General features: G+C 38.1%; 3 protein-coding genes and 1 pseudogene across 4 annotated transcripts; 2 read left to right on the top strand and 2 right to left on the bottom strand.

Moving 5' to 3' along the window:
* Nucleotides 1–1,540: 1,540 nt before the first annotated feature.
* LOC147550324 (uncharacterized) lies at nt 1,541–2,578 on the bottom strand. The gene has a single exon (XM_086668447.1). It carries the CDS (start codon nt 2,576–2,578, stop codon nt 1,541–1,543), a length of 1,038 nt encoding a protein of 345 aa, XP_086524573.1.
* Nucleotides 2,579–2,925: 347 nt separating this feature from the next.
* Nucleotides 2,926–6,562, top strand: LOC147550323 (oxysterol-binding protein-related protein 3C-like; annotated as a pseudogene). The gene is made up of 7 exons (XR_015237442.1): nt 2,926–2,954; nt 3,090–3,211; nt 3,552–3,725; nt 3,811–3,922; nt 5,593–5,706; nt 5,798–5,979; nt 6,158–6,562. The product of XR_015237442.1 is annotated as an oxysterol-binding protein-related protein 3C-like (transcript).
* Nucleotides 6,563–7,195: 633 nt separating this feature from the next.
* On the top strand, nt 7,196–8,754 carry LOC147550322 (epsin-3-like). The gene is made up of 4 exons (XM_086669538.1): nt 7,196–7,503; nt 7,585–7,707; nt 7,801–7,962; nt 8,057–8,754. Exons 1-4 carry the CDS (start codon nt 7,361–7,363, stop codon nt 8,550–8,552), a joined length of 924 nt encoding a protein of 307 aa, XP_086525664.1. The 5' UTR covers nt 7,196–7,360; the 3' UTR covers nt 8,553–8,754.
* On the bottom strand, nt 8,716–11,031 carry LOC147550321 (actin-like). Its single transcript, XM_086669537.1, has 4 exons — nt 10,674–11,031; nt 9,720–10,113; nt 9,027–9,640; nt 8,716–8,917 (listed from the first exon to the last, which is right to left on the bottom strand). The coding sequence occupies exons 1-4, from the start codon at nt 10,731–10,733 to the stop codon at nt 8,852–8,854; spliced, it is 1,134 nt and encodes a 377-aa protein (XP_086525663.1). The 5' UTR covers nt 10,734–11,031; the 3' UTR covers nt 8,716–8,851.
* Between the last annotated feature and the right edge of the window lie 3,400 nt (nt 11,032–14,431).

The raw sequence follows: 14,431 nt of genomic DNA, 5'->3' as shown, positions 1-14,431 counted from the left end.
TTCAACATAATCAGACGTGAGAACTTGTTGTTTTACCTCCCGGTGAACGCACAGTAAGGTGTAAGTCAGTTTTTAGTGTGAAATACATGGCAGATGGTACTATTGACAGATACAAAGCCCGCCTTGTTGCAAAAGGATTTACTCAAGTACCGGGAAAGGACTTTGGCGCTACCTTTACTCATGTTGCTAAACTACAGTTCGCTTATTAATATCTCTTGCAGCGTCTTATTCATGACCTTTGTATCAACTTGATGTCAAAAATGCATTTCTGAATGGCACTTATCAGAAATTATATACATGGGGACCCTCCACCGGGATTTCAGGTTGAGGGGGAGTATTCAGGGAAAGTATGTTCCCTTCGAAAACCCCTCTACGGTCTTAAGCAATCTCCTAGAGCATGGTTTAATCGCTTCAGTGATGTGGTCCAAACTCTAGGATTTGTGCGTTGTCACTCAGATCATACATGTTTCATTCGTCGCCATCACGAGGGAAAATGTATTATCCTTTCAGTTTATGTCGATGATATCATAATTACCGAAGACGACTCGTCTGGTATTGCTCGAATTAAGAAGGCTCTTGGGAAATTTTTTGAGATTAAGGATTTGGGTCTTCTTCGATATTTCCTCGGCATTGAGGTTGTTCGATCCTCACGTAAAATATCTATCTCTCAACAGAAATATGCTCTTGATCTCCTTCAAGATACAAGTATGCTCGGATCCAGACCTGCCTCTACTCCTATGGACCCAAATCTTAAACTGACAACAGAGTCTGGAGAGTTATCACCAGATCCATCACAGCATTAACGACTTGTGGGTCACCTCATTTACTTGACAAAAACAAGATCAGATCTCACATATTCATTGAGTGTTGTAAGTCAGTTCATGCACTCACCGCGTACTGCGCATCTCGATGCCGTTTACCACATTCTTCGGTACCTAAAGACATGACCCGGTCTTGATCTCTTTTATGTCACATGTCCACAATCAGGTCTCTCTTGCTTTACTGATGCAGATTATGCATGACCAAAAGATGATAGGAGATCCACTTCTGGTATATGTGTGTTTCATGGTGGTCATCTTATAGCTTGGAAAAGTAAGAAGCAAGCAGTTGTCTCACGATCTTCTGCAGAATCTGAGTATCGTGCCATGGCCCAAGGCACATGTGAGATCATTTGGCTTCGTTCCCTTCTAACTGAATTAGGCTTTGCTGAAACAACGTCATCTACATTATTTTGTGATAACAAGTCTGCCATAATGCTATCATCTGACTCGGTCCTTCATGAAAGAACGAAACACATAGAAGTGGATATCCACTTCATTCGGGAGAAAGTGCACTCAGGTGTTATCAAACCAAATTTTGTGTCATCAGCTAATCAAACTGCAGATATGTTCACCAAACCTGTTGGTCCGTCATTACTGCAGTCATCTCTTGTCAAACTGGGTCTCGTCAACATGTTCGCCTCAGCTTGAGGGGGAGTGTTGGAATTAGGAAATATATGATTTTTATTCTTTCATATTTAGTTTATATTGTTAGATTAAGATTAGGATAATATATTATGTGATTTGTATTTATATTTCTGTTGGGCCAGCAGGGACAGTAGTGCCTTGTACTCGTCGGGTGATAGAGAGGTAGCTAGGGGCACCTTTGAGGACTTGTCTGAGTTGCCAACAGAAACAGTAACCGGTCCATTGCGATTTGGATTGCGAGGACGATAGCCGGTCTTCGGAGGATAACCATTCAACTGGTAACAAGTAGTGACGGTGTGGCCATGGACTTGGCAATGATCACAGAATGGTCTCAAACGTTTGGATCTCGGTTTGTCAAACCGAGAGTTGTTGTTGTTTGATTGCCCAACTGCGAGGGCAGCAGCTTCAACTTCGATGGAAGGAGAGGAGACAATATGTTGCTGGACCTCCTCTTGTTTCACGAGAGAATGTATCCGAAGTATAGAAGGGAACGGATCCATAATAAGAATTTGACTCCTAATGGCCGAGAATCGATCATTGAGGCCTTGGAGAAATTCCATGGCTCGTTCTTGATTCGAACGATCCATGATTGATTTTCCGTGTCCACAAATGCACGGTTCGATAGCCAAAAGAGAGTTAAGCTCATCCTGCAAAGATTTCAAATGAGTGAAGTAAGAGGACACATCCGAATCATTTTGTTTGAGAGTTGAAATCGCACGCTTGAGTTGATAGATTTTGGGTGCATTTGTTTGATAAAACCGATCATGGAGATTTCTCCAAATGTCAGAAGCACTTTCATCATACAAAATTGATGATCGAATATCAGTAGCAACTGAGTTCATGATCCAACTTGCTACGAGATCATTGCACCTTTCCCATGAATGAATCTCATTGGGAGATGTTGGTTTTGGGATGGAGCCATCCACAAATCCCAACTTATCTTTTGCTCGAAGTGCCATTGTCATGGCTCGAGCCCATGATGAATAGTTATCTCCAGTGAGTGGAGGGGTTATGAGGACAGTGGTTGGGGAGTCGGAATGATGAACATCAAAACCCTTAGTGTTTTGAGTAGGAACATTAGTGGTTTCAGAAGATTCGCCAGGAGTAGTCATAGTGAAAAAAAAATCGGATAGGCTCTTATACCATGTGAAGAGGGATCACCCTCTTAATATTAATGGTGAAACCGAAAATATGAAAGAGAGATGGAGGAGAAGCCGAGAGTCAGAGAGAGAGATAGATGTGAAAATATTTCTATTCACTTAATCTTATTAGTATATGATAAGTACAATATATATAGATTTCAGGTGAATCAAATTCAAATTAGAAAATCTAAACTAAAAGCTATTAATCAGACTATTTACATTTGACCAATTCAAACTAAAATCTTCTCATAACCGAATGAGGCCTAGTGAGGCCGAGTAGGGTCGGGTGGATCCTCCTGTGGATCCTAATAATAATGAAGGAAAATTCACCCTCATTGCAGAGGAGGTGAGCGGGTCAAGATCTCACTTCATGTCTTAACCATTCTTAATTTTAAGATTAGACCTTGTCAAACGTAATGAACTAAAATGGTTCGAGACTTCGAGTTAATCTAATAAAGCGTTCTCTGATTTTCGATTTCAGGTTAGTCATCATCCCCCTATTCTTGCTTTACATGCTGAAAATAAACATTTTACCTGTGATATTACATACAAGATGAAGACCAAACTATTGGGAAATTCAGTAGACAGCTTTCCTATTGCAAGGTACATAGAGTCAAAATTATGTCCTCTTCACATCTTTCTTCTTTGTTCGAGATGCTGGAAATGTCCACCATTTATGAGCTCTCATATGTGGATGTACATGTATAGCTAGCTACCTTAAAGATGGTCAAGTCATATAAGGTTCTACACAAGTGAGTATAGACCTAAAAGTACCAAAGTCGAAACTATTAAGTAGTTTGGGGATGGGCCAAACTAGAAATAAGGTAAAGCAGTAATAAGTACTCCCTAATACGGAACTATTAAGTAGTAACAACTAATTTGACGAGGGGCCAAACTAGAAACTGGAATTTGTTATTCTTTTGTTGTCTTCTCGGTTATTCAGGCAACGTGTTACTCTCAAAAGAGGTGTAGAGCTTGACTTGGTAATTCCTCCGTCAAAAGTGAACAACATTATATTTGGACGATCGTGGATATCTTCGTCTGGAGACATGATCATGACAAACATGACTACTGGAGACAAAGTTGTACTAAAGTTTCAACCGACTGGCTGGTTTCGGTATGACTATGTTTACTTTGTTTGTCATTTCTTCGTTTTTTGTTGTTTTTTAAACTAATAGTAATTTAAGGTTGTAATTACGCAGGGCTCCCTGTTACGAAGTGAACGGATATGTTTACAATGCCGATAACGAGCCAAAGTTACTAATGACAGGGAAATTGATGGAGACCATCAAGATGGGCCTCACGGCCGAACTAGTTAGAGGGCCTCATGGCCGAGCCCATTAGGTTAGAGTCTAGGAGTTTCCATATTTTAATATTTCCTACTAAGTCTAGGTTTAGAAGTTTCTATGTTTGAGTATCTTTGATATTTAGGAATCATAATTTGAGTCTATCTAGAAGTTTCTAAGTTCCTATAAAAGGAAGTCAGGTCTGTCCTTGTTATTCAGATCAGAGAATATTATGAATGAAGTTTATTGTTAATCAAGTTTATCGTTTATTATTAATCGAGTTTATCGTTTTATTGCTTTTATCGTTATTTCATCAGTTTTATTTCGTTAGTTTAGTTTAATAACAATGGTGGATTCCATTACTTTTACGCTTCCGCGACAATCTACATCAGCTGGTATTCAGAGCTTTAAAAATCTGGGAACAAAAGATGAAATTTTTTTCATGGATACATCTCTCCTTGAGTGTTGGAAAATTTTTTCACGTTTAGATTGGGATCCCTTTCGAGATTCAAAACAATTTTATGTTGATCGAAAATATGAAGAAAAAATTAATACCGTTTCTAAAATTCCTCTATTTGACGGTCAATATCATATAAATTTTTGGATTCAACATATGGAAGATTGGTTCGTAAACCAAGATATCCAAGATGAAGATAAGGTTTTTCTCATTGAGCAACATATGTCCGAAAGAATCTATGAACAATTCAATGCAATGCAATGGAGACTCATTAATCAAGGAAAAAAATTCGTCGACGATTGGACTACATTGAAAAACATCGTTAGGTATGTTTTTCTTCCTTTAGATGAATATTTTTCATATGTGGAGACAAAGATTGAATCCAGTAGACAATTCTCGAATGTTATTTCGGTCACCGTGTTCGATGGTATTGAAGAAGAAGTTCTTGACAAAAAGAATAAAATTTTCTCAATGACGGAGGAAAAAGAAGAACAAAGTGAATTATCCTCTTTTAGCTTGAAAAGGTCAGTTCATTCTAGTTTAGATTTGATTAAGCCATATTCGAGTTTGGTTTATAAGCAACACGAAGATGAACGTGGGAAGATCGTTCAAGTGAAGAAATTCAAGGTTCATTTTTCCATAAAATATTATGTGGTGTTTGTGGTCTTCTTCATCAAATTAAAAGATGACGGGAGATGTTGTAATTTGTTGGAAGTTTCTTTCCTACATTTATTTTTGCAAGATTCTTTGCACTATGAGATTGAAGCTAGTGATTTCGTCCAAGTGGGTGTCCTTCGACCCCAATGCACTGTTCGCTCGAAGTGGGAATTAAGGATTGCATTGTTGAGTCTCACTTGAGGGCAAGTTCGTTCTCGGTCGTGGAGTATGATGGAGACCATCAAGATGGGCCTCACGGCCGAACTAGTTAGAGGGCCTCATGGCCGAGCCCATTAGGGTTAGAGTTTATAGGAGTTTCCATGTTTTAGTATTTCCTACTAAGTCTAGGTTTAGAAGTTTCTATGTTTGAGTATCTTTGATATTTAGGAATCCTAATTTGAGTCTATCTAGAAGTTTCTAAGTTCCTATAAAAGGAAGTCAGGTATGTCCTTGTTATTCAGATCAGAGAATATTATGAATCAAGTTTATTGTTAATCAAGTTTATCGTTTTGTTCTTTACTTTATCAGTTTATTTACGTATTTTATCAGTTTATTTACGTATTTTATCATTGTTATAATGGTAGATTCCCTTACTTTTACGCTTCCGCAACAATCTACATCAGAAATGGAACAAGTCAATAAGTTATTAACCATGTGATATTAAAGGGAAACCTCTTATAGGAACTGAACTAAAAGAGGTTAGATTTCTTGAGCTATATTCTCTATTAACTATCAAAACTACTCAGAACTTAATGGCTAATATCTTGGGTTTGATAATCTTTTTAACAGGTGTGGAGAGTAATAGATGATGTTCCAAAAGATGACAAATTTCAGTTCACATACTTTTCTCATAAGGTAAACAGCTTCAACACTGCTCCAAAGAAGTTGTTGGCATCAGATTCTCGTTTACGTCCTGATAGATATGCACTTGAGAAAGGCGATCAATCCGAAGCTTCTTCCGAGAAAAGAAGGTTCTCTCTCTCGCTCTCGCTCTCGCTCTCGCTCTCGCTCTCGCTCTCGCTCTCGCTCTCGCTCTCGCTCTCGCTCTCGCTCTCGCTCTCGCTCTCGCAGTGACTTGTTTGAACATTTTCAAGTCGGAGATCTTTTTTGTTGCTGAAATTTGCGACATGTCTAACTGCGCTCTAACAGGTTGGAGGAGAGACAGAGGAGTGAAAATAGAAAACGAGAAGCCAAAGGCGATAACTTTACTACAAGATGGTTCGACAGAACCGGGGAAGTAGCCAAAACACCATGGGGAGAAGTGGATATTTACCAATTCAACGGTAAATATAATGAACATCGGGCCGCTGTTGATAGTACAGACAACATAGACGATGTTCATGTTGATGTCGAATTAACTGAGTTCAACCCATGGCAATATGATAACTAGAGAAGACATATTAATGGATTTCATCTAAAACCATATTGTAGTTTACTTTTCAGGAAAAGGGAAATATCACTAAACTGTCGGAATCCTCTTAATTTGTTGTGTTTTTATTGTATATCAATTCATCAAATCAAGGGTTCTATCCATTTATAAGGGAAACTTGTTTCTTTGAGCATGTATAAGCTAATCCAATTTTACTTTTGATGGTTTAGGTCATGGTTCATCTATTGCCCCTTTATACAATCATCCACCAATTTGGTAATTTGGTGATTTGTTTAATGAATTTCTCCCTTTCCCATGAAATGGAGAAGTTAGACCTAAGCCTATGAGTAGGTATAAAGTGGTCAAATTTAAGCTCATTCACTCTTATACCTACCCACTAAGGGTCTAAAGTCTAATTCATACTCTGCCTCTAAAGGACAATGTGTACTCTTAATAAGTAAAATTGGGTAGACTTCTAATAGCACTTTATCTTACATATATGTCGTGGCTAGACATTTGGTGTATTGTTGGCACGTAACTTGTCGAGCGGAGAAATTTATCTAAGTTGTCTAGATCGAGGCAAATCCATGTCAAGAAATACTTGTTCCATATTAAAATGGGCATGGGTGAACCTAGATCGGGAAAAATGTTCATGTGGACCAAACCCCGAGAACTAAGTATATAAGAGCAATGTATCTCAACTACTAGGAAATTAGTTCGGAGTTAGATCACGACCTATTCTAGTCCGAGTTTTTGACTTTAACATTGAAGTTCGTTTAATATGTCAACATATACTACCCCACCACCTCAATGTTAATGACTTTCGTTTTCTTATTCTTCTTCTCCATGGCATCACCAATTACCCACTTTTAAAATAGTTTGTAATATTTTTTTTTGCATCAATGGAGTAGTTAGTAGTTCTTCATTGCTTACGCATTTCAAAACAACAAATCTTATCTTTCACTTTTTTCGATCCTAATAACATGTCGATCTTTGAGAAAATACACAAAAATAGCACCATGGGTACCCCTTTGTTTCATGAATTCAAGAAACAAGCTTCTTTCTTCCTTAAAGAGAAGATTAAAACTGCTAGATTAGCTCTCACAGATGTTACCCCAGCTCAACTGTAATTTCCTCTTCTTTTTCAGTTTCTATTTGATTCTGAGATGAATTGTTTCTTCATTTTTTCATATTTGATGGTTTTCAGATTAACTGAAGAAGCTACAAATGGAAATCCATGGGCTCCAGATACAAGAACTATGGGACTAATATCAAGAGCTGCTTTTGAAGTTGATGATTATTGGAGAATTGTTGAGATTCTTCATAAAAGGTTTCTCTCTGATTCTGTTTTTCATTTTTCTGCTAAATCTATAATCTGTTTTCGAATTGTGGGTATCTAACAAAACTTCTCCTAATGATTCAGATTGTTTAGATTTGATCGGAAGAATTGGAGATTATCTTACAAATCATTGATCTTATTAGAACATCTTCTTACTCATGGACCAGAGAGAGTAGCAGAGGAATTTCAGAGTGATATCGATGTTATTCAAGAGATGGGTCGCTTCCAATATATCGACGAAAAAGGGTAAGTGATCTAACAATCAAGTTCCTTAAACAACAACAAAAGTCTTGAGATTTTCTTAACAAGATCTTAATTTTTTTTTAATATGAACAAGTAGATTTAATTGGGGAATAAATGTGAGAGAGAAATCTGAGAGGATATTAAAGTTGCTGAGCAATAAAGGGACACTTCTAAAACAAGAAAGAGATCGAGCTCGAAAACTTACTCGTGGAATTAAAGGGTTCGGAAGCTTCTCGGAGGAATCCGCAACAGCAGATGGAAGTTTCCGAGAAGGATTGCCGGTTGGAAACATCGAAAGGTGCAAATCTGATTATGTCAACCATTATGATAATAACAATCAGTTCTTCTTGGAGGAAAGTGTTTCTGATGGGATTAAGAAGAAAAAACAGCATCTTGAGAAAGAAGCAAAAGATATGGACATTGAGTCTGAAACTAGAAGAAGTTCGAAAGAAAACATAATTCCCGACAAGAAAGAATCGAAACCACTTTTGGGTAATCATAAGGATGAGGCAAATACAAAATCATTTGTAGAGGAAGATCATCCATTCAATGATCTAGAGCCTGATAGTACCGAAGCTTTACTTTCTGCATAAGATGGAAGCTTACAAGATTGTCGAGTTTGTGAGTTTGATCATGTTATAGTTTGAGTAAAATGAAGTTAACATTGGTTTGATTTCTAATTGTTCTTCGAGTTTTGGCATATTGAATACTAGTTTCCTTCTGTAATAAGAACGTAAAAGCTCAAAGATATTGAAGTGCTTCAAAATACAAAATAATTTAAGACTCATACACAAATAAGAAGTTCAAATAGAAATATGAATTCATAAATCGAAATATATAATAGAAACAAAGATGTGAGAATGGTTTCTTCTCTCAGCTCGGTACAGACGATTTAGAAGCATTTCCTGTGCACAATCGATGGACCAGCCTCGTCGTATTCTGCCTTTGCAATCCACATCTGCGCTCAAAACAAATAAAAAACATTGATCGTTCGTATTCAGATAATCTGTAAAGTAGCATTTCATAATAAAATTTTGTACCCGTTTTTGTGCTTAAGTTATATATACCTGCTGGAAGGTGCTGAGAGAAGCTAAAATGGACCCTCCAATCCAGACACTGTACTTCCTTTCGGGCGGAGCTACCACTTTGATCTTCATACTACTTGGGGCGAGTGCTGTAATCTCTTTGCTCATCCTGTCAGCAATGCCAGTAAACATAGTCGAACCACCACTAAGAACGATATTACCATATAGATCCTTCCTGATATCAACGTCACATTTCATGATTGAGTTGTATGTGGTTTCATGAATTCCTGCAGCTTCCATTCCTATCATTGATGGTTGGAAAAGTACTTCTGGGCATCGGAATCGCTCTGAACCAATAGTAATAATTTGTCCGTCGGGCAACTCATAGCTTTTCTCCACGGAAGACCCGTTCTTGGCAGTCTCTAGCTCTTGTTCATAGTCTAGTGCGATATAAGCCAACTTCTCTTTAATGTCCCTAACAATTTCACGCTCGGCCGTGGTTGTTAAGGAGTAACCACGCTCGGTTAGGATTTTCATCATGGCTTCAGTAAGGTCACGGCCTGCAAGGTCCAAACGGAGGATAGCGTGTGGAAGGGCATACCCTTCATAAATAGGGACTGTATGACTCACACCATCCCCAGAGTCTAGGACGATACCTGCACAAGAAGACCATATTGGTTTGTTACCATAGGAATATGAATCTACTTTTAAAGGTTAACCAATCTGGTTTCTTACCAGTAGTACGTCCACTCGAATAAAGGGAAAGAACGGCTTGGATAGCGACATACATAGCAGGAGCATTGAAGGTCTCAAACATGATTTGGGTCATTTTCTCACGGTTAGCCTTTGGGTTAAGAGGTGCTTCCGTAAGGAGAACCGGATGCTCTTCAGGAGCGACACGAAGCTCGTTGTAGAAAGTGTGATGCCAGATCTTCTCCATATCGTCCCAGTTGCTAACGATACCGTGCTCAATTGGATATTTCAAAGTCAAGATACCACGCTTCGATTGGGCCTCATCTCCAACATATGCATCTTTCTGGCCCATGCCAACCATCACACCAGTATGACGTGGTCGACCAATAATGCTAGGAAATACTGCCCTCGGAGCGTCATCTCCAGCAAATCCTGCCTACAAAAATTAACAACAAAAAGAAGTATTTAGGTAGCGTTAGTTTTTCTTTCTAAGTCAGATTTAAAATCTGACTCGAGGTCTGAATTGACTCGGGTTAGATTTTAGAATGTTTGTTTTTGTTTGATTCGTCTGTACTAATTCTGGTCGATTTTGCCAACGACTGTAGCTCAGTTGGTAGTGCACGTACTCCAAAACCTTGAAAGTCCCAGAGATGATTCCCAGAGGTGGATCCATGGTTATTGAATTTAGGTTCTCAAATGTATAAATAAAATAGTTGGCCAATAGGCTCTTTGGTATGTTAGTTGGGCTTTAGGCCCCTTTGGTTGGTCTGTAAGGGTTTAACTTAGGCAGTTATCGTGTTTCTCACATCTTGATGATGTAGCAATGTCATGTAATGACTATCGTAGTCCATTTCTGGAAAAATTGGGTAGATTTTGAGTCCAGTTGATTGAGACGATTCAGTTTCAGGCCGAATCAGATTCAGATAATGACCAAAAAAGAATGATATATCGGTTTGCGAAAATTTTGGAGTAAATGAGAAAGTGAGAACTTGTTACCTTAACCATCCCTGTTCCATTATCACAGACCAAGGGTTGAATATCCTCAGCATCTGCCATTTTCTATGAGCTTGAAAATGAAAGATGTGGTGTAATTATGGACGAATGAAGGACTCCCTTCCCTTATGGAAACAAGGTTTCTCTAATAAAGTGAAAAATCCAAAGGAAATGAAGGGGCCTTAAGGCTGGATGGCTGGCTAGTAATGGATGCCCTAACCCTTAATTTCTTTCTTGTTAATAGGGAAAAAAGGAATGGCTAAATCTAGTATGGCCTTCGTTTAGGGGACATTATTGGATTTCGCTGTTTCTCCTATTCTTTAGTTCCTCTTTGTTTTACCAAAATTAGACTTCTGAATTTGACTTTTAATTAGATTAGAGAATTTGATTAGTAAGACCAAGTCTGGCCCTGTGTTTTTTGGACCCAACTGATCAAATTTTGGACTTGGCCTTCCTCAAATTAAGCCCACCACTATCAACATCCAGCCCATTTTCAATAGTGTAGGTTAATTATAAGGGCTCACTTTCACTCTCCCACTCATCTCTTCCTTCTTTCAATCTTTTTAAAGAGTAATGAAAGAAAAACTAGAGAGACTCTGGACATATATCCTATGTGGCTTGCTGTGCTTCGTGTTTTTGATGATTCTAATCTACTAAACAACGAATCACGGAAAGCCACATAGGATGTATGTCCAGAGTCTGGCTAGTTTTTCTTGTTCCTTATCATTATTCCTTTTTAAACCTCCATTAGAGAGGGTAAAATTAATTAAAACATGAAAAATTTCTTTCCTTTGTCTTAATCAATTTTCCACAATAAGAGAGGAAGGGAGAATCAATTCTGAGTGCCAGAACCAGATATGATTCAGCAGAATCTATGGTGCTCTGCTCTCCTCCTCTCTAGTCTCTACCTCAAATAGTCAAAGGTCGAGTGACCAAGATCGACCAAGGGAAAGAGAGGTAGTTATAGAGGGAGAGAAGTGAAGTTCTTTTCAAATGCTTAGAACAACAGCCCTTAACCAAAAAGTCGGGTAGTACAAGTAATAAGATTGTGGTTGTAAACATGAATTTGGGTGGAGTACCCTTGTACTGCGATCGGGCTTTGTAACAACGGGAGTCGCCATATTAATCCCTATAGAACGACCTTTATAATTGTTGATTTTGGAGCGGTTTGACTTGTCCAACTCAGCAAATAGATAAACTATTGTGTTTCTCTTTTCGAGCTCTTCAATCTAGATCCAGAAATTGCTCAAAACTGATTCCAGATGAACGAGATATGCTCGATCGAAGTTTTGACAATTTCGGTTAAAGTTAACAGGGACGTAGTTAGATTAGGGACAAATTGCAAGACAATACAATTAGTTTTGGGGTTGTTTAGCAGTGGAGGAACGTCCATATCCAACTGTGGGCGTGCACCTGCCTTAAGAGAAGCAATCCAAGGGACCGCGATACGTGTTTCCGATCGAGTTTCGTGCAACATATTAGAAGGATTCGATCTGATGGATGATGAGCAACCTGTTTCTGCCAGATTTCGGGCACGCTCGTGATCGGCCATTGAAACCATTTTCAATGTCGTGTTGGGCCAATATTGGTATGAATACACTTCTTCTTGTTGGAATCAGAGCCAATTTTGGCTCAACAAGACTCGTAAAACTCAGAAACAAAATGTTCCATTGCATTCGTCTCGTCGATCTCTTCGACTTAGAGCCAAGAATCACTCGAATCCGATTCCGGATGAATGAGATATTCAAGTTCGAAGTTTGCACGTAGATCGGTTAAGTTAGGGACTAAAGCGTTAAACAGGAGAAGTCAGTTTGAGGGCCATTCGAGGCTTGCGTTCACTCTGCAGGATTTAACTAGATCCAACGGTCGCGCGATGATAAACTCGGGATAGTGTCGGGCACAAAGCGGAAGCGTTGGATCCGCAAGATCCAACGATCCGCGTCACCTCCGCAAGATCCAACGATCCGCGTCACCTCCGCGTTGGGCTTATAGCGGGATTTCGCCAGATCCTAGTCTGACGGCTCTCATGCTATATGTTGTTGGGCAAAGTTCGGGCGCAATCCATAGCCAACTAACAATTTGCGTTTTCTCCGCGAATTTAAGCTAGATCCGACCATCGGGAATCCAGCCGACAGTAACAGTTTAATAACCGACTTTTTCCCGAGAGTAATGTCCCCAAAACCAAAGGATTAGGCCTGTAAACGATAGTATATCGGATCAGATATAGGCATATCTGCATCCGGATCCGATAATCTATCCGATATCCGATAATTATCAAACGGGTATTATAAATTAATATTTGAATCCAATAATATTAATGGATATCGGATAACCGATATCCGAAACTTTAACAAAATTTTACCTTTTTTTTAAATTTTTAACCATTAGATCTAAATAATAAATCTCAACCATACATTTTATATATTATTATGAATAAATTTAAATTTTTATTATTTTTTTTATATTACTTATCAGACACGGATATTTATCGGATCGAATATTAGTATAACCGTATCCGATATCCGAAATTTCGGATATTTTATTTTTAATAAATACGGATGCGGATCGGATGTCGAATATTCAGATATCCATTGACAGGCTTACAAGGGATATGTTCCAAAAACTCAAGAGTTGTGTCCCAAATAAATTATCTATTCAAATCCTATTTAAACAACCCAGAACCACTTCATTTTACATCCAAATCATTCTTTTCTTTTCTTCTCTTCTAAAAATCAGTATTCTGGTGTATCTGGAATATAAATTTGATTTGGAAGTATTCAAAGATATCTAGAATTTTGAAGAAAGAAGTCTCTGAGTGAATCTCTTCTATTTTCTTCTTCTCTTATCTCCTGGAATCAATATTTATTCTGGTGTGTCTGGAATTCCAAAAGTATCTGAATGAAGTTATAATAGGCAAGTGTCTAAACGATCTATTCGCATCAGTCCAAGAGCTCATATTATTTACGAAGGTTCGTCCGCTTTCAGAGTTTAGAAGTATCGTCTTAAAATTCTGAAAGGATAGTCGTTGTATCCCGAAGGCAAGCACCCTAACGTTTGGTACTGTTACGGGGTGTAAAATGTCTTAAGGAAAGAAAATCTATTCTCGCCTCGACTCCATTAATTTTTGTCTAACTCGGTTAATCCGAAAGAAGGAATATTGATAAATCATTGTTCGCTTATGGTCTATCTTTCTATAACTTAGAGAATAAAAGTTCCATACTTCAACCCAGACTCTGTCTTAATCAAGACAAGACAGAGATAAAGTGAACTCAAACCATAACCAGAGGAACAACACTTCTTTCCAATCTTAAATAAGTAACGAGTTTCAACTACGAATCATTTGTTTGGATAACATAAACTACTAGTTAGAAAGACGAAATGCACTATAAGTGTTCTCTTCCTTGGTCTTTTTCATTTAACTCTCGAAACAAAGGGTTATTGGTTGATTTACAACTCAAACCAAACAGAAAGGTAGAGAATTATCGTCACAATTTACACTATTAACCTTTTTATACAAGAATGCATATTAAAAGATGTCACTCTATTATATTAGACCATCACTTTAAAAAAAAAACATATCGCCCACCAATATTTGTTTGAATCCATGAGGTACAGGTTCTGGCATATCCAATAGACATTGTTGGTGAAGCCCTTCACAAAATCATGATGGCTGCAGACACCCTTCTGGTAATGGAAAAGTATGTCTACTTGTTCATTAAAATACCTCCAAGTTGATTAACCAACTTCACCCAAACTACTAC

The sequence above is a fragment of the Eschscholzia californica genome, unplaced genomic scaffold (genome assembly GCF_041429995.1).
Source record: "Eschscholzia californica isolate CP2 unplaced genomic scaffold, dmEscCali1.0.p SCAF_3, whole genome shotgun sequence".
In the NCBI taxonomy this organism is placed as follows: domain Eukaryota; kingdom Viridiplantae; phylum Streptophyta; class Magnoliopsida; order Ranunculales; family Papaveraceae; genus Eschscholzia; species Eschscholzia californica.
The sequence above is the reverse complement of the archived record's forward strand: the minus strand, read 5'-3'. Positions and strand labels throughout refer to the sequence as shown.